The sequence below is a fragment of the Phascolarctos cinereus genome, unplaced genomic scaffold (assembly GCF_003287225.1).
Source record: "Phascolarctos cinereus isolate Bilbo 61053 unplaced genomic scaffold, phaCin_HiC Scaffold_4;HRSCAF=312, whole genome shotgun sequence".
In the NCBI taxonomy this organism is placed as follows: Eukaryota; Metazoa; Chordata; class Mammalia; order Diprotodontia; family Phascolarctidae; genus Phascolarctos; species Phascolarctos cinereus.
Genome location: NW_027555847.1, coordinates 180045490 through 180064508, shown reverse-complemented (window position 1 = coordinate 180064508; position 19019 = coordinate 180045490). Strand labels below are relative to the sequence as shown.

The 19019-nt window shown below is 38.5% G+C and overlaps 2 protein-coding genes across 4 annotated transcripts in view; one reads left to right on the top strand and one right to left on the bottom strand.

Annotated features, from left to right (window-relative positions):
* DOCK8 (dedicator of cytokinesis 8) overlaps positions 1–19019 on the top strand; it is a 312720-nt gene that overhangs the window by 187946 nt on the left and 105755 nt on the right. For all 3 annotated transcript variants that reach the window (XM_021001788.2, XM_021001787.2, XM_021001790.2), the window contains 4 exons: positions 14745–14862; positions 16518–16588; positions 17853–17991; positions 18627–18728. In XM_021001788.2, the coding sequence (XP_020857447.1) occupies positions 14745–14862; positions 16518–16588; positions 17853–17991; positions 18627–18728 (430 nt within the window). The remainder of the gene's footprint in view (positions 1–14744; positions 14863–16517; positions 16589–17852; positions 17992–18626; positions 18729–19019) is intronic.
* On the bottom strand, positions 930–6414 carry LOC110218820 (angiopoietin-related protein 3-like). The gene is made up of 3 exons (XM_021001793.2): positions 5838–6414; positions 3732–3842; positions 930–1050 (listed from the first exon to the last, which is right to left on the bottom strand). Exons 1-3 carry the CDS (start codon positions 6330–6332, stop codon positions 979–981), a joined length of 678 nt encoding a protein of 225 aa, XP_020857452.1. The 5' UTR covers positions 6333–6414; the 3' UTR covers positions 930–978.

Here is a 19019-nt window from a genome sequence, read left to right as displayed (position 1 = left end):
CTCTGCAACTTATAGTCTGAGATAGTTGCCTAAAAATACAGGAGAGATATCTAGGGACAAGACACCCTTCCTGGAGCTCTTTAAATCACACTATGCACCAAAAGTCAACTAATATCCTAGCCCTTCCCATAGGAATCCACTGAATGGGAAGCGGATTGTGATAAAAACTATTCACACCTTCTTTCTTCCCATTAATGATCGATTCCTTTAAACTTAAAATGAATTGACTTTTCTTGAAATAGCTAAGTGGATTTTAAAGAAATCTCCAAGTCCTTCCTAAAACCGAGCAATTTTTGCCTCCCTCTTGAGGCTCAACAATATTCAATGGGCAGAATGATTTTTTTCTGAGATCTAACTTTCAGCAAAACCTTTACCTACCTCATGGCAATGTCACCAGGATTGACGTGGTAATGAGCTCAGCATGTGGAGTGTCTATGATGAAAGGCACTCAATAAATATTACATAGGGTATTGTTATTTAATGAGTGCATATTTAGAAAGTGTAGATGAAGGATTCAAAAGATAGAAATTATTATCATTAATAGTAGTGTTATATAAAGTCACATAAAATGACATTCAAATTGTAGTGCATCAACTGAGAAGCCAAACAAAGCAGAGATTTTTGTCTTCAAATGCCCTAAAAAATGTAGTTTTTAAAAGTTTCTGGGTTTGTTCTAAATAATTTCAGTTTCAGGAAGTTTTTTTTAAGTAGCATTTGGGGAAAATATTGGGTTGTTAAGGTGCATTAAAATATATGCTCATAGTATTTGGTCTTTAAATCCCCTGGAATTTTATGAATAACAGATATCAATGCTGCCCAGAATACAAGGACTACATTTTTGCAAAAATATTTCAGTGCACTGAGCAGACATTTATTGAAAGACAAGTTGCTGCTCCCATCAGGGACCATTGCTTTATTAAAATCTACTCAAACTATTTAGGGTAGGACAATACACAAAGATAGAGGCCTCTCTTTCTCCTAAACTTCAGACATGTTCTTCTCATCTTCATTGTTCCTTGAGTGCTTAGTGAGTTTGCTTTTGCATCTTGCCTAGAGTGTAGAAGAAAATGTAAAAAAAAAGTTTATTACACATTGAAATGGCATGTAATATTGTAATCAAAAACAACACTAGAAAGCAGTTGAACTCAAATTAAATGCAATGACCAGCTTTGGTCCAGGAGAACAGATCATGAAGCACACTTGATTCCTCATAGTAGAGAGTGGGTGGCTACGGGTGCAGGATGTTTTATACAATGTCAAAGTATATAAATTTTCCATCAGTTTGGCTTAATTATTTTTCTTTGTTAAAATGGGTGCTGAGCTATATATTGAAAAATTTCTATAGAGTAAAATAACTCAATATTTTTGTTTTATTTTAATTTATTAATAACATTTTTAATTTATGGAATAAAACAATCAATTTCATAACATAGTATAATTTTAAAAAAAGGTAAATGCACACAAAACTGTAAATCTACTATGCACAACTTGCTTTTCCTTTCAATTATACAACAAAATTATCATGTAAATTTCTTTTTTTTCTTTTTTTCTTCCCTCTTCCCCCCCCCGCCCAGGTGGCTACCATTAGGAACAAATAGATATGTATATAAAATTATGCTACACATACTTCTATTTATCAGTTCTTTCTCTGGATATTTTTTTAAAAAATATTTACACATATTTGTCAAGTATGTTTTCACTTTAAACTGAAACAGGGTTCCCAAGTACTAGGGGAAGGGAAAGGACGGGAATAAGCATATATAGTACCTATTATGCCTCAGGAACTATACTAAGTGCTTTCACAAATATTATTTCATTTGATCCTCACAACAACTGTGGGAATAGATGCTATTATGATACACATTTTACAGCTGAGGAAAATAAGGCAAACAGAGGTTAAGTGACTTGCCCAAGGTTACACAGCTAGTAAGTTTCTAAGGCTGGATTCGAGCTCAGGGCTTCCTGATTCCAGGCCTAAGGAAACCTATTAGGACTTCCAAGTCCATTTCACCTTGGTTTTGACTTCCTAGTGGACTGGAAGTGTATTATCAGCCAATGCTCATCCCAATTATGTTACAAGAAATTGTAGAATTGGACAGTATATTGTAGTTATGTAGAAAATCATCCTATAAGGCAGTGTTGTCCCAGCTCTGCCCCTACCTTGCCATGTGACTTTGAGCTCCAGTTCAGTTCAATTCAACAAACATATATTAACCACCTACTATATATAAGGCACTGATCTAAGTGCTAGGACAGCACTTGGATTGTCTTTCTAGACAAAAAGAAAAGATCTCTGCCTTCGAGGAGCTTATTTTCTACAGGAAGAGATATAACATGTACAAAAATAAGCACCATATTAAAGAAGGAGAAAACATTATCAACTGAGTTGGGGTTGGGGGTATGGAGAAGGCGCTCCCTGAGCTGTACAGCCCCAACAGTAACATATCCCTGAGGTCAGCAATTAAAACAAGACAATAATAAAACAAATAATATAAGAGAAAGTCTATTTTTGTCCTCTTGAAAAGTGTGCCAAGTAAAGAAATTCATATCTGCTGGGCCAGATCTCTGTATTTTTGTTCATGTTGTACCCCTCCCCATCTCTATATCCAAAATCCTTTAAGGAATGAGTCGAGACCCACTTCTTTGTATCACTTGACCTGCCCACAGGTCTACAATTTATCTACCTGCCCAATTTGTCTACAATTTATTAAATTGAATTGAAGGAAGACAAGAACTCTGAAAGGTGGACATGAGAAGGCAGTGCATTCTAGGCATGGAGGTGGGAAATGGAATATCAAGTTTGGGTAATGGCTCATAGTCCAATTTGGTTTTGTTGGGGTTTTTTTTTATTGGCTAGGCACTAGGGTTAAGTGACTTGCCCAGGGTCACACAGCTAGTAAGTATTATGTGTCTGAGGCCAGATTTGAACTCAGGTCCTCCTGAATCCAGTGCCAGTGCTCTATCCACTGTCCCACCTAGCTGCCCCTCCAATTTGTTTGAAATGCAGAATTTGTAAAGGAAATTATATGAAACAAGACTAGATTGGTAACTATTGGAGAGGGGGCAGATTGGGGAGGGCCTTAAATACAGGTAAAGGAGTTGGTATTTTATTCTTTGGCAGCAGGGAGCCACTGAAAGGTTTTGAGCTGAGAAGTGAGTGATATGGTTAGACTTGTTCCTTAGGAGGATTATTTCCACAGCTCTGTGTGTGTGTGTGTGTGTGTGTGTGTGGTGTGTGTGTGTGTGTAAAATGACTTGAAGAGAGGTGAGACTGGGCAGCTAGGTGGTGCAGTGGATAGGAGGACCTGAGTTCAAATCTGGCCTCAGATACATGATACTCACTAGCTGTGTGACCCTGGGCAAGTCAGTTAACCCCAATTGCCTCAGGGGGTTGGGGGTGGGGAATCAAGGTGAGACTGTTACCTCTCTAATAGGCCTCAGCTTCTTCTCTAAGGCCCCTTACAGCCCTAGTGTGTTTCGTTATTGTGTATGAAGTAGTGCATTCAGGTTTGCTTTAATTTGATATCATATCATAAATGATAGATTTTCATTTACTTGATGTTGATTCTGGTGCCATGAAAACCAGCTACCAAAGATTATAAGATGGCATGGATGACCCCTAAAATTGCTTATCTACCCCAAAAAGCCTAAGATTCCTTTATTTTTTACTTTTATTATTATTTATTTTTATTATTTATTATGTTAATTTTTTATTGTTAAGCTCCACCAACCTTTTTCAGTAATTTTTGAATTAAAGCATCTCGTTCACTTAGTTGATCTTGCTGAATTTCCACATCTGCAAAAATCTTGTTTATTCTCACACTTTGTGTTTGCAAAAGAGACTGGAGAGAAAAACAAACGGTGGCTTTGAAACAGCCAAAATAGTTAGAGTGAGCCTATGGTTATGTGAAAAAACTGATAGTTTTCCATAAATAGGATTTCTCTCATTTGTAGATGACTTGTGTGCTCCACTGTCTTTAATCAATAACACAATTACTTTAGCCTAAGGCCCACCAGAAACATATCCCCAAAGTCTACAAATAAAACACTCACAGCCCAAGACATAAGAATTACAGTATAAGAGAAAGCCTACGTTCATACTCTTGAAAAGTGTGCCAAGTAAAGAAATTCCTATCTACTCAGCCAGCTGTCTTTACCTTTGCTCCTATTATGCCTCTTTCCTCATCTCCCCATCTGACCATCCAAAATCTAACTATCTTTCAAGATATGGGTCAAAACCTACCTCTTTCTCACTTAATCTGCCCAGGAAAATATTTGTCTACCATTTTATTAATTTTTCCAGAAAAGGAGATTCCATCATCACCTACCTGTGTAATATCTTCCAGTGTCTCACAATTCCACAGTAAGGTCTCCTATAGCAATTAAACCTGTCTCATCACAATTTTTATTTAACATGAAAGAGAATAATTGGTTCTAAACAATCTCATATATACATATAAATGCATTTTTCTGTGTTTGCATATAAGCATAGATGGGTGTGTATATACGTATATGATATATATTTGTGTACCATTACATATAATCTATTAATAAATGCTTATTGATATATGTATATATCTATATATTAATGTATGTGTGAGTAGGAGAGAGAGAAACTAAGAGAGAGTGAAAGAGAGAGAGAGAGAGAGAGAGAGAGAGAGAGAGAGAGAGAGAGAGAGAGCTATAGTCAGGAAGACTCATTTTCCTGAGTTCAAATCCAGCCTCAGACACTTATTCAGACAGGAATACTGGGTGACCCTGGGCAAGTCACTTAACTCTGTTTGCCTCAGTTTCCTCATCTGTAAAATGAGCTGGAGAAGGAAATGGCAAACCACTCCAATATCTTTGCCAAGAAAACTACAAATGGGGTCGTAAGTCAGACAAGACTGAACAACAATCTTCAAATATAAAGGAAAAGAAATTCAAATAACACAAAAGTAAACTTCACCTACAAGAAACCATAGAAAGGAATAGAATACTATATTCCAAAAAGCAAAGGCAGTCAAAATACAGCCCAAAATCACATACCCTGTAAATCTGAGCCTCATGATCAATGAAAAAAAAAAGGTGGATATTCAATGAAAGAAAAGCATTAGAAGCATTCCTGAAAAAAGAATAGCACAAAGATGGCTTAGATGGCATTATGATGGAATAATATCTGTTTAAAGAAGCAGTATTCTGTAGAGGATAGAGGGTTGGCCTCGGAGTCAAAAAGACATGGATTCAAATCTTGCCTCTCTCATTTACTGACTGCGTGACCATGAGCAAATTATTTAACCTCTCAGGGCTCCTTTCAACTCTCCCGAGACTCTCAAGTTTGTAGGGCAAGTATAGACCTGCTTTAGTCAGGTGGAGTTTCTGCATCTTGTGTTCTTAAATTAAATCATAGGTCCTCTTTAAAAAAAATAAGTCTCTTTACCAACCAAAATCTCACTCTCAAATAGATACTTAACAGATGTTCCATATAATTTAATCACAATTTAATTTATAACTGAATAACTGAAAATTAATTTACTCTACCTACAATTCTTCTTTTCTGAACAGAATAACTCTAGAAGTACCTCTATAGGGCTCTTTCACAGCGTATTAAAATTGTGTTGATTATAGCTTTTGAAATATTAGCATGCCTACTATACTGAGAGGCAGCATAACCTTGGAGCCAAAAAGACCTGAGTTCCTACCTTTGAAACATACTGGATAAATACCCAGGGCAAATTCCTTAAACTCTCTAAAACTACAAGTTGCAGGACAGTTGTTGATCTGCATTGATAGAGGATGTTTCCATCCTAGGAGCTTCCCATACTGATGAAATCACAGATTCCCCCCAAATTTCTTACCATAACGTCAGTCACATTCGTCAAGGTATTCCCACCTGCCTTATAGAACAAGGCATCTTCAATCTTTTGCTCTAGCAACTCTAGGTTCTTGTCAAAGCTTTCTCTATATTTCATTCCTCGGACAAGTTCATTCTTGAGCCTAGCAAGCAGCTGATAAAGATCTCCATCCCTCCTCTCAAGCTGCCTAGCTCTCTGCTTCAGGCAAATCCTCAGTCTCTCCTGTCGGCTGACTTGTTTCAACAGCTCAGCCAAAGAGCGGTCAAAAGCATCCAGCTGTTGAAACATGTGGCAGATTTGCTGTTTGCTTTGCCTTACCTGCTCCCTAAACACAATGCCAAACTGCAGCAGCCCTTGTGCCAGTCCATCTCTTTCCTCTTGGGGATAAGAGAATTGGGTGTGTTTTTCTTCTTTCATGCTTGTGATCAAGCAGTTTTCTGTTGTGCTGGATAAAGAATAGATCAAACCCAGGAAGAACCAAATCAATAGTTTTTGCATTGTCACTTTCAAAGGCAACTCAATCCCTATTTGGTTGTTTTATCAGGTCTTTTCAGGCAAGCTTCCCAATGGACCACTAGGTCTCTAAGAAAATCATGGGACAGGAAAGAGGAGTGTGGATTTGGTCACTACTTTGCATTAAGTGTTTCTAAATTCCACAGGTTAACCCCTGGCTTCCTAGAGCTGCTCTAGTATTGCTTCTAAATTAAAAAAAAAAAGTTGGAGATTTGTTCCTTAATCAGTGGAAAGAATTTGGCATTCTTCAAAATTTGTAATCAAGTGAAACCATCTAAAGTGGCTCTGAGAGGGGAAAAAAAGTATGTTGATGAAGGCCAGATGTTATATTAGAATGCACATGGCTGAAGAAAACACATTTCATCAATATCTGTTGTCGTTGTTGAGTCATTTCGTCATATATGATTCTCTGTGACCCCATTTGGGCTTTTCTTGGCAAAGATACAGGAGTGGTTTGCCTTTTCTTTCTCCAACTAATTTTGCAGATGAGGAAACTGAGACAAACAGTGTTAAGTGACATGCCTAGGGTGACACAGCTAGTAAGTGTCTGAGGACAAATTTGAACTCAGGTCCTCCTGACTCCAGGGCTGGTACTCTATCCACTGTGCCACATAGCTGCCCATCATCAATATTTGGAGAAGGATAAAATTATACCTTACGACATAAACCCCTACACTTAACTAGTATGTATTAAAGAAGAATTCATAATAACAACTTCTCCATAACAAATGAACATTTTGTTAAGAGCATAGCCTCAAATGCCATGCTCTACAAGAAGCCCCTGGGTCTCTTCATTGGGTCATGATCCCCACCTTATCCTGTCCCAGCCCTCCAACCACATATCTCATAGAAATTTATTTGTATCAACCATATCCACTCAACATGTAGTATTTTATATTATAGGAATCTGTAATACTGTGATGTATGGTGAAAAGAACATCAGGCTTGGAGCCAGGAAAGACCTGGGTTTGAATCCAGTCCCTTATAGTTAATAGTTGTATAGCCTTCAGCAGGTTGCTTAATCTCTCTGAGACTCTGCTACCTTATCTTTAAAATAGGTATAGCAATTCACATTTTGCCTACTTTTTAGGGTTATTGTTTAAGAAAAGCATTTTGTAAATCTTGAGGTTTCCTTAATTAATGGGAGTTATTAACCATATAATAGAGTAACAGACTGTAAGCTTTATGAGGGCAAGAGTTATGTCTCATTTAAACTTTGTAGGTTTGCTGTTAAATTGATTTAACAGTCTGTTTGCTGTTAAATTGATTTAACAAATATGATTCATTCAGCATAAAAAATCCGTGTGGTGAAAATGATCCTGCACAGAGAAACTCAGAGAGGGAAAAATCGATACTATTCTCATTATATGTGTTTAAGCTGTACTACTGTCTTTCTCATTGCTATGAATTCTCCTCCCAACTCTTTGTGTATCTTGTCTTTTTCCTGTTATCCTGAGAACTAATTTCCACCTGCCTGTGATCAATTTCCACCCTCATTGACATTACACTGAGAGGCAGCATGGGGTAGTGCTAGACTTGAAGCTGATAAGACAGAGCTCATACCCTGCCTCTGATACCAACTGGGACCTGGGGCAAGTTATTAATCTTCTTTGACCTTCTTTGCATCACTCTTTCCTCATCTGTGAAATGGGTATAATGATGCTGCTGGAATCTATTACACTGGATTACATGAGGCTCAAGTGAGAAAATGTATGTAAGCCACCATAAATGTTAATTATTATTATTAGAATCACCAACTCCAACTCCACAGTCATCAACCATTTCTACTTCCATCCAGCTCAGACTCTTAAGCCATAGTTGATCTATATATGTATGCCTGTCTTAGTTGAATGCCCAGCTCAATCTCAAAACAGTAAGAATTGGGAGGTGCCAGGAAGCTGGGGAGAATTGTAGTTCCTATTTTGGACATTTGCTCCCCATTCATTTACCTGGGTGAACTGTTTGTGCCCCATTGTTTTGGAAGTTCATTGACCATACATGTCTGTTCATGTGAAATTGATTCATTACCTTCACATTGAGTCAGGTTTTTTGGGTTTTTTTAACCTTCTCAGCATGTTATTTTCCTCTCCCCTCCCCTGCTTCTTTACTGTTGTTGTTGGGGTTTTTTTGGTTTTTTTTTTTTCACTAATTGTAATTGACCACTAACCAATGTCCTGAAGAAAAAAACACCACCAACAGCAAAGCATGGGAGAGAAGGAGCAGATTGGAAAATAGGCAAAGCAGGGACAAAGAACCAGAAATAGAAAAGGTATGTGAAAAGGAGACTACTGACCAGTCACTATCATGCCAGGATGACAAATTACCTGCGAGAGAGGGGACTATAAACCACAGGAATCAAAAACCCCTGGACTTCATTCTGTTCCCAACACTGCCACTTACTCACATCATGGCCTTGGGAGGATCATGCCACAGAATGCCTATGGACTTCTATTTCCTTAGTCGTAGGTTATGCTCTGGAAATGTATCATTTACCTGTTATATGTTCTATGTTCAGAGCATACAAATGCAAAGTATTAAAACCAAGGCTTTCTGCACGCTTATTGCTGAAGCCTTGTTAACGTATTTTATACAGGGTTCTTTACTGATATAGCAATGACTATTTAGAGCAGCGGCCAGGAACCTGCTGCCTCGAGGCCTCATGTGCCCTCTAGGTCTTCAAGTGTGGCCCTCAGAGTTTGGATTCAGTCAAAGGATCAGAGTTGGGATTGTGCCACAAGCTGCCCAGGGAAATCAATTATACCGAAATGCAGTTATTGAGATTTTTTTAAAGATAAGTTCTAGGACCCCAGGTTAAGAACTCCTGATTTAAGGAAGACATGACCTTGAATGTAATAATTAACTTTCTGTTGGAATTTTAAATTATACCAAGGATAAGGACTGGGGGAATGATAATTTCATTGCATGGGGAACTCCCTCTGAGGAAATTCCTTCTTCTAATACAAGTGATAGTCTTAGAAAATTACCTGGAACTAAAAAGTTACCCAGAACAGTGAGTGGTTAAGTGACTTGCTCAAAGTCACACAGCCAGTGCTTGTCAGAAGCAGCCTTTCTATTGTTCAGTTGTGTCCGACTGTTCATGACCCCATTTAGGGTTTTCTTGGCAAAGATTCTGGAGTGGTTTGCCATTTCCTTCTCCAGCTCATTTTACAGATGAGGAAACCGAGGCCAACAGGGTGAAGTGACTAGGCCAGGGTCACACTGCTAGTAAGTGTCTGAGGCCGGTTTTAAACTCAGGTCTTCCTGACTCTAGGCCAGGGGTAGCGAACACATGTGGCCTTCTTTCTAGGTTCTTGGGTGCGGCCTTTTGACTTGAGTCCAGTTTTTACAGAACAAATCCTTTTATTAAGGGGATTTGTTCTGTGAAGCTTGGATTCAGTCAAAGGACTGCACTTGAGGACCTAGAGGGCCATGTGAGGCCTTGAGGCCGCAGGTTCCCCCTGCTCTAGGCCCAGCCCTCTATCCACTACACCACCTGAAGTTGAGGTTGTAGTCCTTCCTTCTGAAAGAGGACCAAAATGACATCACTATGTCGGAGTTAAGTCACGGTGCGTCCACCGTGGCTGATCAGCCCAATACGAGCTCGGAGTGCTCTACCACAGATCAGGCACAAATAGTCCAAGTGAACGCTTGGGGTGGTTTCTCTAAATTTGTGCATCTCACGTTTCTTTTGAGCTACTTTGCTCATAGAGCCCAGCACTTCCTCTGATAGCTCCCCAAAGATTTACCTATTTGAGTTGTGCATTTTAGGGAAAGGATTCTAATTCATTTACATAACAGAAGGTAAGGTCTTTCCATCTCTTCACCCAGTGGGTGGAAAGATTCCTGGATTTGTTGTTAACAGCAAACCATGATTCCAATCCTACCCCTTAACATTTTACTTATGACCTTGGGTGAATTGCTTAAACTTTCTGGGCCTCAGTTTCCTCATCAATAAAAATGTGTATGGTACTAAATGACTTCTGTGGTCCCTTCTAGCTCTAGAGCTATGATCCTGTTTGATCTAATAAGAACCTTGTGAGGCAGGGAAGGAAGATATTATTATTATTATTATTACCCCATTTTGCAGATGAGGAAATTTCACTTCCAAAGTCACAGAGCCCGTAGGTGACAGTCTAGGCTTAAACTCATTCTGTCTCCTAGTAAACTGTTCTTTCCATTCTCTCTCCTTGCCTGTTGGGATTATTGCCTTCTCTTAGTAGTGAAACAACCCAAAATTCTTTGAAAAACATGGGCTTTGGGACCAAGTGACTTCTTGCTAAAATACACAACTTAGCCAAACAAGTCGATCTCATGGTACTGAATGTAGCACTTTTTTTTTGGTGAACATTAGATAAAAAAATAAAATCCATTTGTACCTGTCATGTTTGGAGAACATCTCTAGACTATTCTGTATTTTTTTAAGCCATGAATGTTCTCCTAAGCTATATAGGTTTGGTTGGGTGCCATAGACTGAAAGACTGGAGGATTAGTAGAGGACTCCAGTGGTTTCATCTCTCCCATCTTTAGCCAGAACAATTTTTCTAAAGTCAGAATGATTTGTAATATAGCTTAAAATTATCAGCAGGGTAATGTAATCTGCTTCCACTTACTGTCTGAGGGAATAATAAACACAGCATTATGACATCCAGTGCAATATTTATCTTTGCACTCAACCAGATTGAGCTACTCATGAAGAACACAGTGGGGCAGAATAATAAACTAATGCTGCAAGTTAAGATAAAATAGTGTAACAACATTCCAGAGGACCAATGGAGTATGCTTCCCACTTCCTCACAGAGAGGGTGGGCTTAGGGTGTAGAAGGAGACATACATTTTCACACCTGGCCAATGTGGGCTTGATTGTGCATATTTGTTACATGGGACTGTTTTTTCTTTTTTTTTTTATGGGGGTGGGACAAAAATGGGGTTGTGTTTCTTCCACCAAAAAAAGAAAGGAGAATGATCAAAGAATTTTTTTTAATACATAAAAGATGACAGAAGGAATCACAGAGAAGCAAAACAACTTTCAAAATCACAGGCTGCATTTATTATTTACTTAAACAGAGAAGCAAATTGTACATAAAAGAGATTCATGGATTTGTGTATAATTATTTTTTTCTGTTGTAGCCTTTATGTAGAAATACTTATTTTATTTAGTATAAAAGTACAATATGTACGATATGTATGTACTTTTATGTATAACATAAAAATGTAATAAGCCTGATAATGACTAGTATGACCCAGCTTCATCCCCTACCTTTTGCTTTTCTAAGCCTTGTCCCTTGTCCCTAAGTTAGTGTGGCCAAGACTCCTCCCTTGCACTTCAACAGGTTAGAGTGGTGGTGATACTCTAAGTGTGTTTACAAAAAAGAAAAGTTTGTAGCCTGGAACTTTGATTGCATTGGTATGGGGAACTCCCATGAAAATAATCTCTTTACCAATGCATATTGGCAACTAAGGAGTAATTTAAAATTTTAGCAAGTTTTGTGGGGCACTGAAAGGTTAAGTGATTTTTACCCAAGGTCACATGATCAGTATGTGTGAAAGGTAGGACTTAAAACTAAGTCTTCCCAGCTCCAGTCTGCTTCCTGACTCTTTCCACAGTACCATACACTTCCTTTCTTTTCAGAGTTGCTGAAAGAAAGAAAAAGAAAAGAGATTTCATCTATTGTAATGGTAATGTTTGTAATATAACAGAGGCTTTATACTTTTGTTTCTATGTTCAGGTAATAATTTATTAATGGCATTTGTCTTGGGGATATTATCAAAAAACAGTGTACTTTCCCCCATTAATTGTAGTTTTATGGGGTGTGTGTGTGTGTGTGTGTGTGTGTGTGTGTGTGTGTGTGTGTGTGTGAGTGACCAGGGAAGTATAGGTGGGATTTAGGGATATGTGGTATCTTCTACCCTATCAAAGTGGTCCTCAAAATGAAGATGTTTGAGATCTGTTAGACTGTAGAACTGAATTCTGGAAGCAAAAAATGATGATACAAATCAGATTTATCCCAGGCAGAGTCCAAAGTAAAAGATGTAGGCCAGCATAGTCCAAAATGAGGGATCAAGGTCAACATCAGTCTTCCACTTGTTGTCCCTGTCTAGACAAGTACCCTAGAACTCTTGGTTTCATGAAGAGCCAAGAAAAGTTGATTCCCAACCCTGTAATGTACAATTGGTTCCATTTTTCCCCCAATGGCCTTAACTATTGATTGAGCCCAAATATATGATCACAGACAATGATAATAATTGCATTGTTTTCTCTTCTTTCAAGTTTGAACTTTTAGAATATAACCCACATGCTGATGTAGATTGACCCAGATGCAGAATCACACAGAATTTCATTTTGAAAGGACCTCAAATGACATCTGGTTCAACTTAGATCTTGAAGGATCTTTTCCATATATAGCACATTAGTAAAGTTCTATATATGCCTAGATATTCCCCCCCCAAAAAAAATCTCATTGCCTTACCTTAACACTGTGACATACGAAAAGTCCAAGAGACATAGATTCTGGGTAATTAATCATTTTATTAATTATGACTAGTGAACAATTAATAAAAAGATGGTCATTTGGCTGTCTCTCATAAACCAAAGACAAATCATGGAGGTCTCTCAATGCTTACATGCCCTTGGAAGAGTGGGCAGAAAGCATCTCTGGTTTACTAACAATTAATGAAAGAATTAATATTATAATGAAAGGTAGCGTATTCTAATGGGGGCTGGGGTAGAGAAATTTGATTTGATCACTTTTACTCCCCTCTACCCAGACTACCCCTAGCCTCTGGCAATCTAGACAAAGGAGATCTTTCCCCTACCCAAGCATGTCTGAATAGAACACAATAGTTCAGAATTCACCTAGATTAGATTCTCTTTGTAAGGTTTTCTAGTCAGGTGAGGTAACCATTCTACCTAGATGAGAGGATCTGGTGTTATATCGAGAAATTAGCGAGTTGACCCAGACTAATTTAAATTGTGGACTTTATTATATTAGCGCTCAGCTCCCAGGGGTATTCACATCCAAATCAAGCAGCCCCCATCAGGGGTCGAGCTAGGGTTTATATAGGGAGTATACAGGTCAGGGAGGGGGATGGATCTTTGAAGTCTGGCAAGAGGAAGAGTTTTGGGGCTGGTCAAGGACACCCCTCTCCCGCTGTCTAGACATGATAATGCTCTGCAACAAAGAAAAAAACTTTCTCACAATGGAGGCTTCCAGAGATATGATCTGACGGCTGTGGCCTGAGCAGCCAGATAAGGGTCTTGCTAAGGAATTTGGAGTTTTCCAGAGATATGATCTGAGGGCTGGAGCCTGAGCTATGCAAGAGTACATTTCACTATTGTTTAGATTTAGGAGGAAAGAGGTCTGGGGCAAGAGTAAGCAGCAACTTCTGTTTTCCATGGCCTAAAGGGTTCTACTACTTAAATGGTAAAATAATGTTCTGCATTACACTGGGGGGCTAAATTTTGGGGCAAGGTCAGTAATGTCCTTCAGAGACTGGCTGTATCACCTACAGGGATTTATTTCTGAATGAGGAAATAGAAAAAAATCTTAATCTCAATTAATAATTGGTTATTAATATGAGAGGAAGAATCATTCCTTTCATCCCTATCTTCACTCACTGGTACTCTCTTACCTGTGGCCTTAGTCATCCAAAAGTCGGTCTTTCATCTTTCAAAACCACAAGGAGGGAGTGCTAATAGCTGGGGGAGTCAGGAGAGTCCCCCTGTAGAAGGAGGCTGAAGAAAAATCTATTAAAATAAATTTTATTGATGCCTTCTGTCTTCACATCACAGTAATTTTCCACTTCAACCTCCAGACTGTGAACCCTCCTTTGAGACAAATAAAAACAATTAAACAAAAATAGACAATATAAGACCAGATCTGACAAAGTATACAGTATTCTGCACAAGTAGTCCCCCACCTCTTTGCCTAAAGGGAGGAATTATGTTCATTCCCAATAGAGTATAAACTATTTGAGAGCAGAGATGGTTTCTTTCTTGGTCTTGGTATTGCCAAGTACCTAGCTGTGGCACACAGTAGGCACTTAATAAACGCTTGTTGATTAGTGAGTGTTTTATTACTTTTTTCTCCAGGACCTTCACTGGTTTTTCCATTACTTGGGCTTTTAGCTTCCTCTTAGTGATCCATTCATTCACATTGCTGAAGCCACTGCATGTGTTCTCTTCATTCTATTGATTCCACAATATGACAATTCATACAAAAAGAAGGCTCCCTTTTAACTTCTTTCTCCTACAAAAAAAATTCATAGTCGTAAAGACCAGCTCTTTTGCAAGGATTATTCCTTCTTTAGATTAAAGGCTCTGCTAAATCTCCAATTCTACCATCAAACCTCAGGCACTTCTCCCTTATTTATTTCTTCTCCTTTTTTTTTCTTTTCCAGAAATCTTCTCTATGTCTACCCACAGAGGCTGAACTTTGCTAACAAAGTGGCATCTGCAAGGAACATTACAATTAAGATCCAATTTATGTGTGGAGAAGACCCTAACAGCGCTATGCCGGTAACGTGGAAAATAAATGTCTACTATAAGCCAGAGTAGGCAAACAAAACAAAACAACACACACACACACACAAAAAACAAACCCTCGTGAATCTGAATTGTAAATTAAGCACCCCAGAAGCTACTGTATCCCAGTGACATACATAGTGGCTAATGTAGTGTCATTCTCTGGAGGAACTTGAAGCACCAAAGGGCCAGTCTCTTGCCTAACTTGTCTTAGTAAGAGCCATTCAACCTTCAGTGTACAGACACAATGGATAGAAAATGTTCCCCACAATCAGTAGAAGATAAAAGTTGCATTCCTCACACAAGAGTCAAAGGGCACTGTTTGGCTTATCACCTATCTCCCGAGCTGCTTTCTAAAAAGGGCATGGTATCCATTGACCAAAGGCCCAGTCTCGTCTACTGGTCAATGTGATTAGCTTGGACTGGACTTGTCATTTCATCGGTGCAGGGAGCTCCAAATAAGGAAACTCCACCTGGCTACCAATATATCTGTTCTGCAATTTAAAGTTAGAGAGAATTGCCTGGGACATCGAGACATTAACTGACTTGCCCTTGGTCATATAGCCATTACATGTCAGTCTCAGGCCTTGAAATCAGGTGGTACTGACTTTGAAACTGACTCTATCCCTTACAGTTGGACAGGGGCTGCAGGGGGCAACAGCCCAGACTTGAAATCAGGCAAACCTGAGTTCAGATCCAGCCTCAGACACTAGTAAGTGTCTGTGTGACCTCGGCAAGTCACTTAACCCCTCTCTGCCTAAATTTCCTCATCTGTATAATAATAATAATAATAATAGCAGGTCCTATCAAGTTGCAAAGGCTTTAAGCTTCCCAGCAGCAAACCACATCTCATCTGAAGACCAGCCTAGCTAAGGTCAGAAAGACTCTTGACAAGATTCAGCCCAGAATGATGAATTTTGGGGGCTAGAACTCACACGTACCATTTCCCAAAGGATAAAATGATTTTGATCTGCATCAATTAGAGGCAGTACCCACACCAATGAAATGAGAGATTCTTGATGTATTAGAGTTGAAGAAGTAATTGTAAGTAGATAAAGCAAAGACCTCAGAGGGACCTGGAGTGCCAAGATTTGCTCACATGAAGTGTCTCAACACCCTGTGGTTATTATTATTTTTCCATTAACTCATCAAACTGGATTAAGCTACTCTTCGAGTTCCTTCATGGCAACTCTGCAAATACTAATGAACCATCATCCGATCCTGGATCTCTCTTGCCTCTCACTGTACACAAAGGCAGGACTTTTCCAGCACCTTCTTGTAGGGGCCACCGGTAGAAAAGGAGATACAATAATGGGGGAAGTTTGGGATAATCAGGAAGGAAGGAAGGTTCTGGAGAGTACTCTCCAACTTCTTGCTTTCCTTGGAAAATTACCTGCTCCTTCCCCAAGTGAATGGCTTGGGAAAAGAAAGGTCCAAGACCAGGGTTCCATCCTGAGTCAGAGAATAAAATAATTACCAGATTCCAAGCAGAGGATTAATACTTACACATTAGGGGTTGGCCTAGGGGTAGAACCCAAAACTCTCAGTCAGTATATCAGAACACTCTAGTTGGGGTGAAGATGTCTTGATAATACCTCACACACAGAGATATAACTGTTGTCTTGGTTTCTTTTATTTGGGGGGGAAAGGTCATCTTTGGAAAGTCTAATGGCCCTGAATTTCTGCAAGAAGTCTACACAGCCATCACATACCACAACAAGTGAGTACTTTTAAAAAATGTGATGCCAAGATGTTTCATCATTTTTGATTCTCTTAAGTGTTCTGTGCATTCCAACTATTTTTTTATGTAACTTTCATTTTATCTTTTTTCAATTAACAAGCATTTATTTTCTTCTCCCAAGTTGAAAAATAAAAACAAAACCTTTATAACAAAAAACATAGTCAAGCAAAACCAATTCCTGCCTTGGCCATGTCCAAAACCATGCCTCATTCTGTACTTTGAGCCCTCACCTCTTTGTTAGGAGGAGGGTAACATGCTTCATCTTTGGTCCTCTGGAATCATGGTTGGTCATTGCATTGATCGCAGTTCTTAAGTCTTCTAAAAGTTATTTGTCTTTAAAATGTCATTATTGTATAAATTGTTCTCCTGGTTCTACTTACTTTCCTATTCATCACTTCATGCCAAGTCTTTCCAGGTTTTTCTAAAAACCATCCCTTTCATCATTTCTTATGGCAGAATAATATTCCATTATATTCATATATCATAATTTGTTCAACCTCTCCCCCAACTGATAGACACCTCCTCAATTTCCAATTTTTTGCCACTACAAAAAAAAGAGCTGTTATAAATATTTTTGTTTATATGGGTCCTTTTTCTCTTTGATCTCTTTTGGATATCTTTTAAACATTTTCATGATTTTGAAGCAAAGACAAAAGTAGGCCCAGACTCCCAAATTTTTAACTTATTTCTCTACTTAAAAACCATATTCATTTTAAAGCAAATTTGAGTAGGAAAAACAGTCAAGAGGTAATCTTTAATAACAGCAGAGTCCCATAGCAATTTCCCGATTATATTATTCCTATTTCACAAGTGGAAACAGATTTGCTTACTGCCTACTAAAGATCAGACTCAAGACCCCTTTCTAATTATATGTTCCCAGTTTATTGTTTTTATTTCTGCAGTCGTTTTTTAGTTAGTGAACCCTGTTTTTGATTAAATGAAAGTTAGTCAAAGATGTAAGGTCTCCCTCAAGGTTTTCCCAGGGTGGGAACAGAATTTTGTAAAAATTAATCATCTGTAAACATTTATTAAGTATCTACTATGTGCCAGGCACTGTGCTAAGTGCTAGGGATATAAAAAGAAGTAAAAGAGTCCCTGCCCTCAAGAAGTTTACAGTTTAATGGGGAAAATGAAAGGGAAAAGACAAATAATCGACAGAGTTGAGGTGGGGGTATCATTGAAGTTATAATTTGTAGTAAGGATAGTTTTCATTCATACCTGATTCTTTGTGCTTTCCAAACAGGTCTCCTGACTTTTATGAAGAAGTGAAAATTAAACTACCTGCTAAACTCACAGTCAATCACCATCTTCTCTTCACATTCTACCATATCAGCTGTCATCAGAAGCAAGGCACTTCAATAGAAAGTCTCCTGGGATATTCGGTGAGTTGGTTTCAAACCTAATGATTCACACATTCATTTTACTTGGGCTTTGGAGAGATAAACAACTAAACCCTATCAGCTTTTCCTAGTAAACGTGCTAGATCCTATTATATCCAAGCGCAGAAATCACAGGATGATCTTGACTTGGCAAATGACAGATTCTTAGAAATGAAAAGGGCACACAGATCATAGATATTGGAAGGATGATCATTTACTCAAATTTCATTGCACAGCCCTCCTTTTCCATGTTGTAATAGAGATGTGCCATGCAAGACCATTTTTTAATTAAGGAAAAACTATGGCATTTTTTGACACATAAAAACTACTAAAAAGTACAATAAACACTGATATTGTCATGGTAAAATATTTGCCAGTAATGGAAAAATACAATTTCTTTGATTCTGAATACAAAAAGAGAGGGGCAACATTCCAGAGAACCATTGACAGTACTGTCCGTTGGGCTATCAAGGGTTTTAAAATGCAAAGAACTTGGCTGAAATTACTGTCTAAAAGAGCCGAGCACTGGTCAATATCTAATCATCACTCAGTTGCATTTGATTATGGGGAGCTAGATGAACTGTTCCAATGAGGAACCATAATAAATAACAATTTATCCTTTACATCATCTATTCCAGTGGTTGCCGATTCTCTTTAACGAACGCCTTCAAACTGGACCTTACTGTATTCCTGTTGCTTTGGAAAAACTGCCCCCCAACTACTCGATGCACTCTCCAGAGGTAATCAACAAGCTTCCTTCCACCTGCTCTCTATATATCTTGTAGGTACCTGGTTATTTCCATGTTCCCATTAAAATGTAAGCTCCTTGAGGTCAGGGGCTCTTTTTGCACTTCTTTGAATCCCCAGCCCTTAGTACAGTGCTGAGCAATGTAAATGCTCGTTGACTGACTGACTGACCACAATCTATTTCTCAGAGGCCACTGATATTATCGTGGTCAAATATTTGCCAATAATGGAAAAATACAATTTCTTTGGTCTGGGTCGTGGAAAAGGGCAGCATTCCAGAGAAC

Excerpts from the sequence above, each read along its gene's own strand:
- LOC110218820 (XM_021001793.2), bottom strand. The coding sequence starts at position 6,332 with ATGCAAAAACTATTGATTTGGTTCTTCCTGGGTTTGATCTATTCTTTA. Across the intron at positions 3,843-5,837 it reads CGAATGTGACTGACGTTATG|TCTCTTTTGCAAACACAAAG; the intron begins GTAAGAAATTTG and ends TTTTCTCTCCAG. Across the intron at positions 1,051-3,731 it reads TTCAAAAATTACTGAAAAAG|GCAAGATGCAAAAGCAAACT; the intron begins GTTGGTGGAGCT and ends TCTACACTCTAG.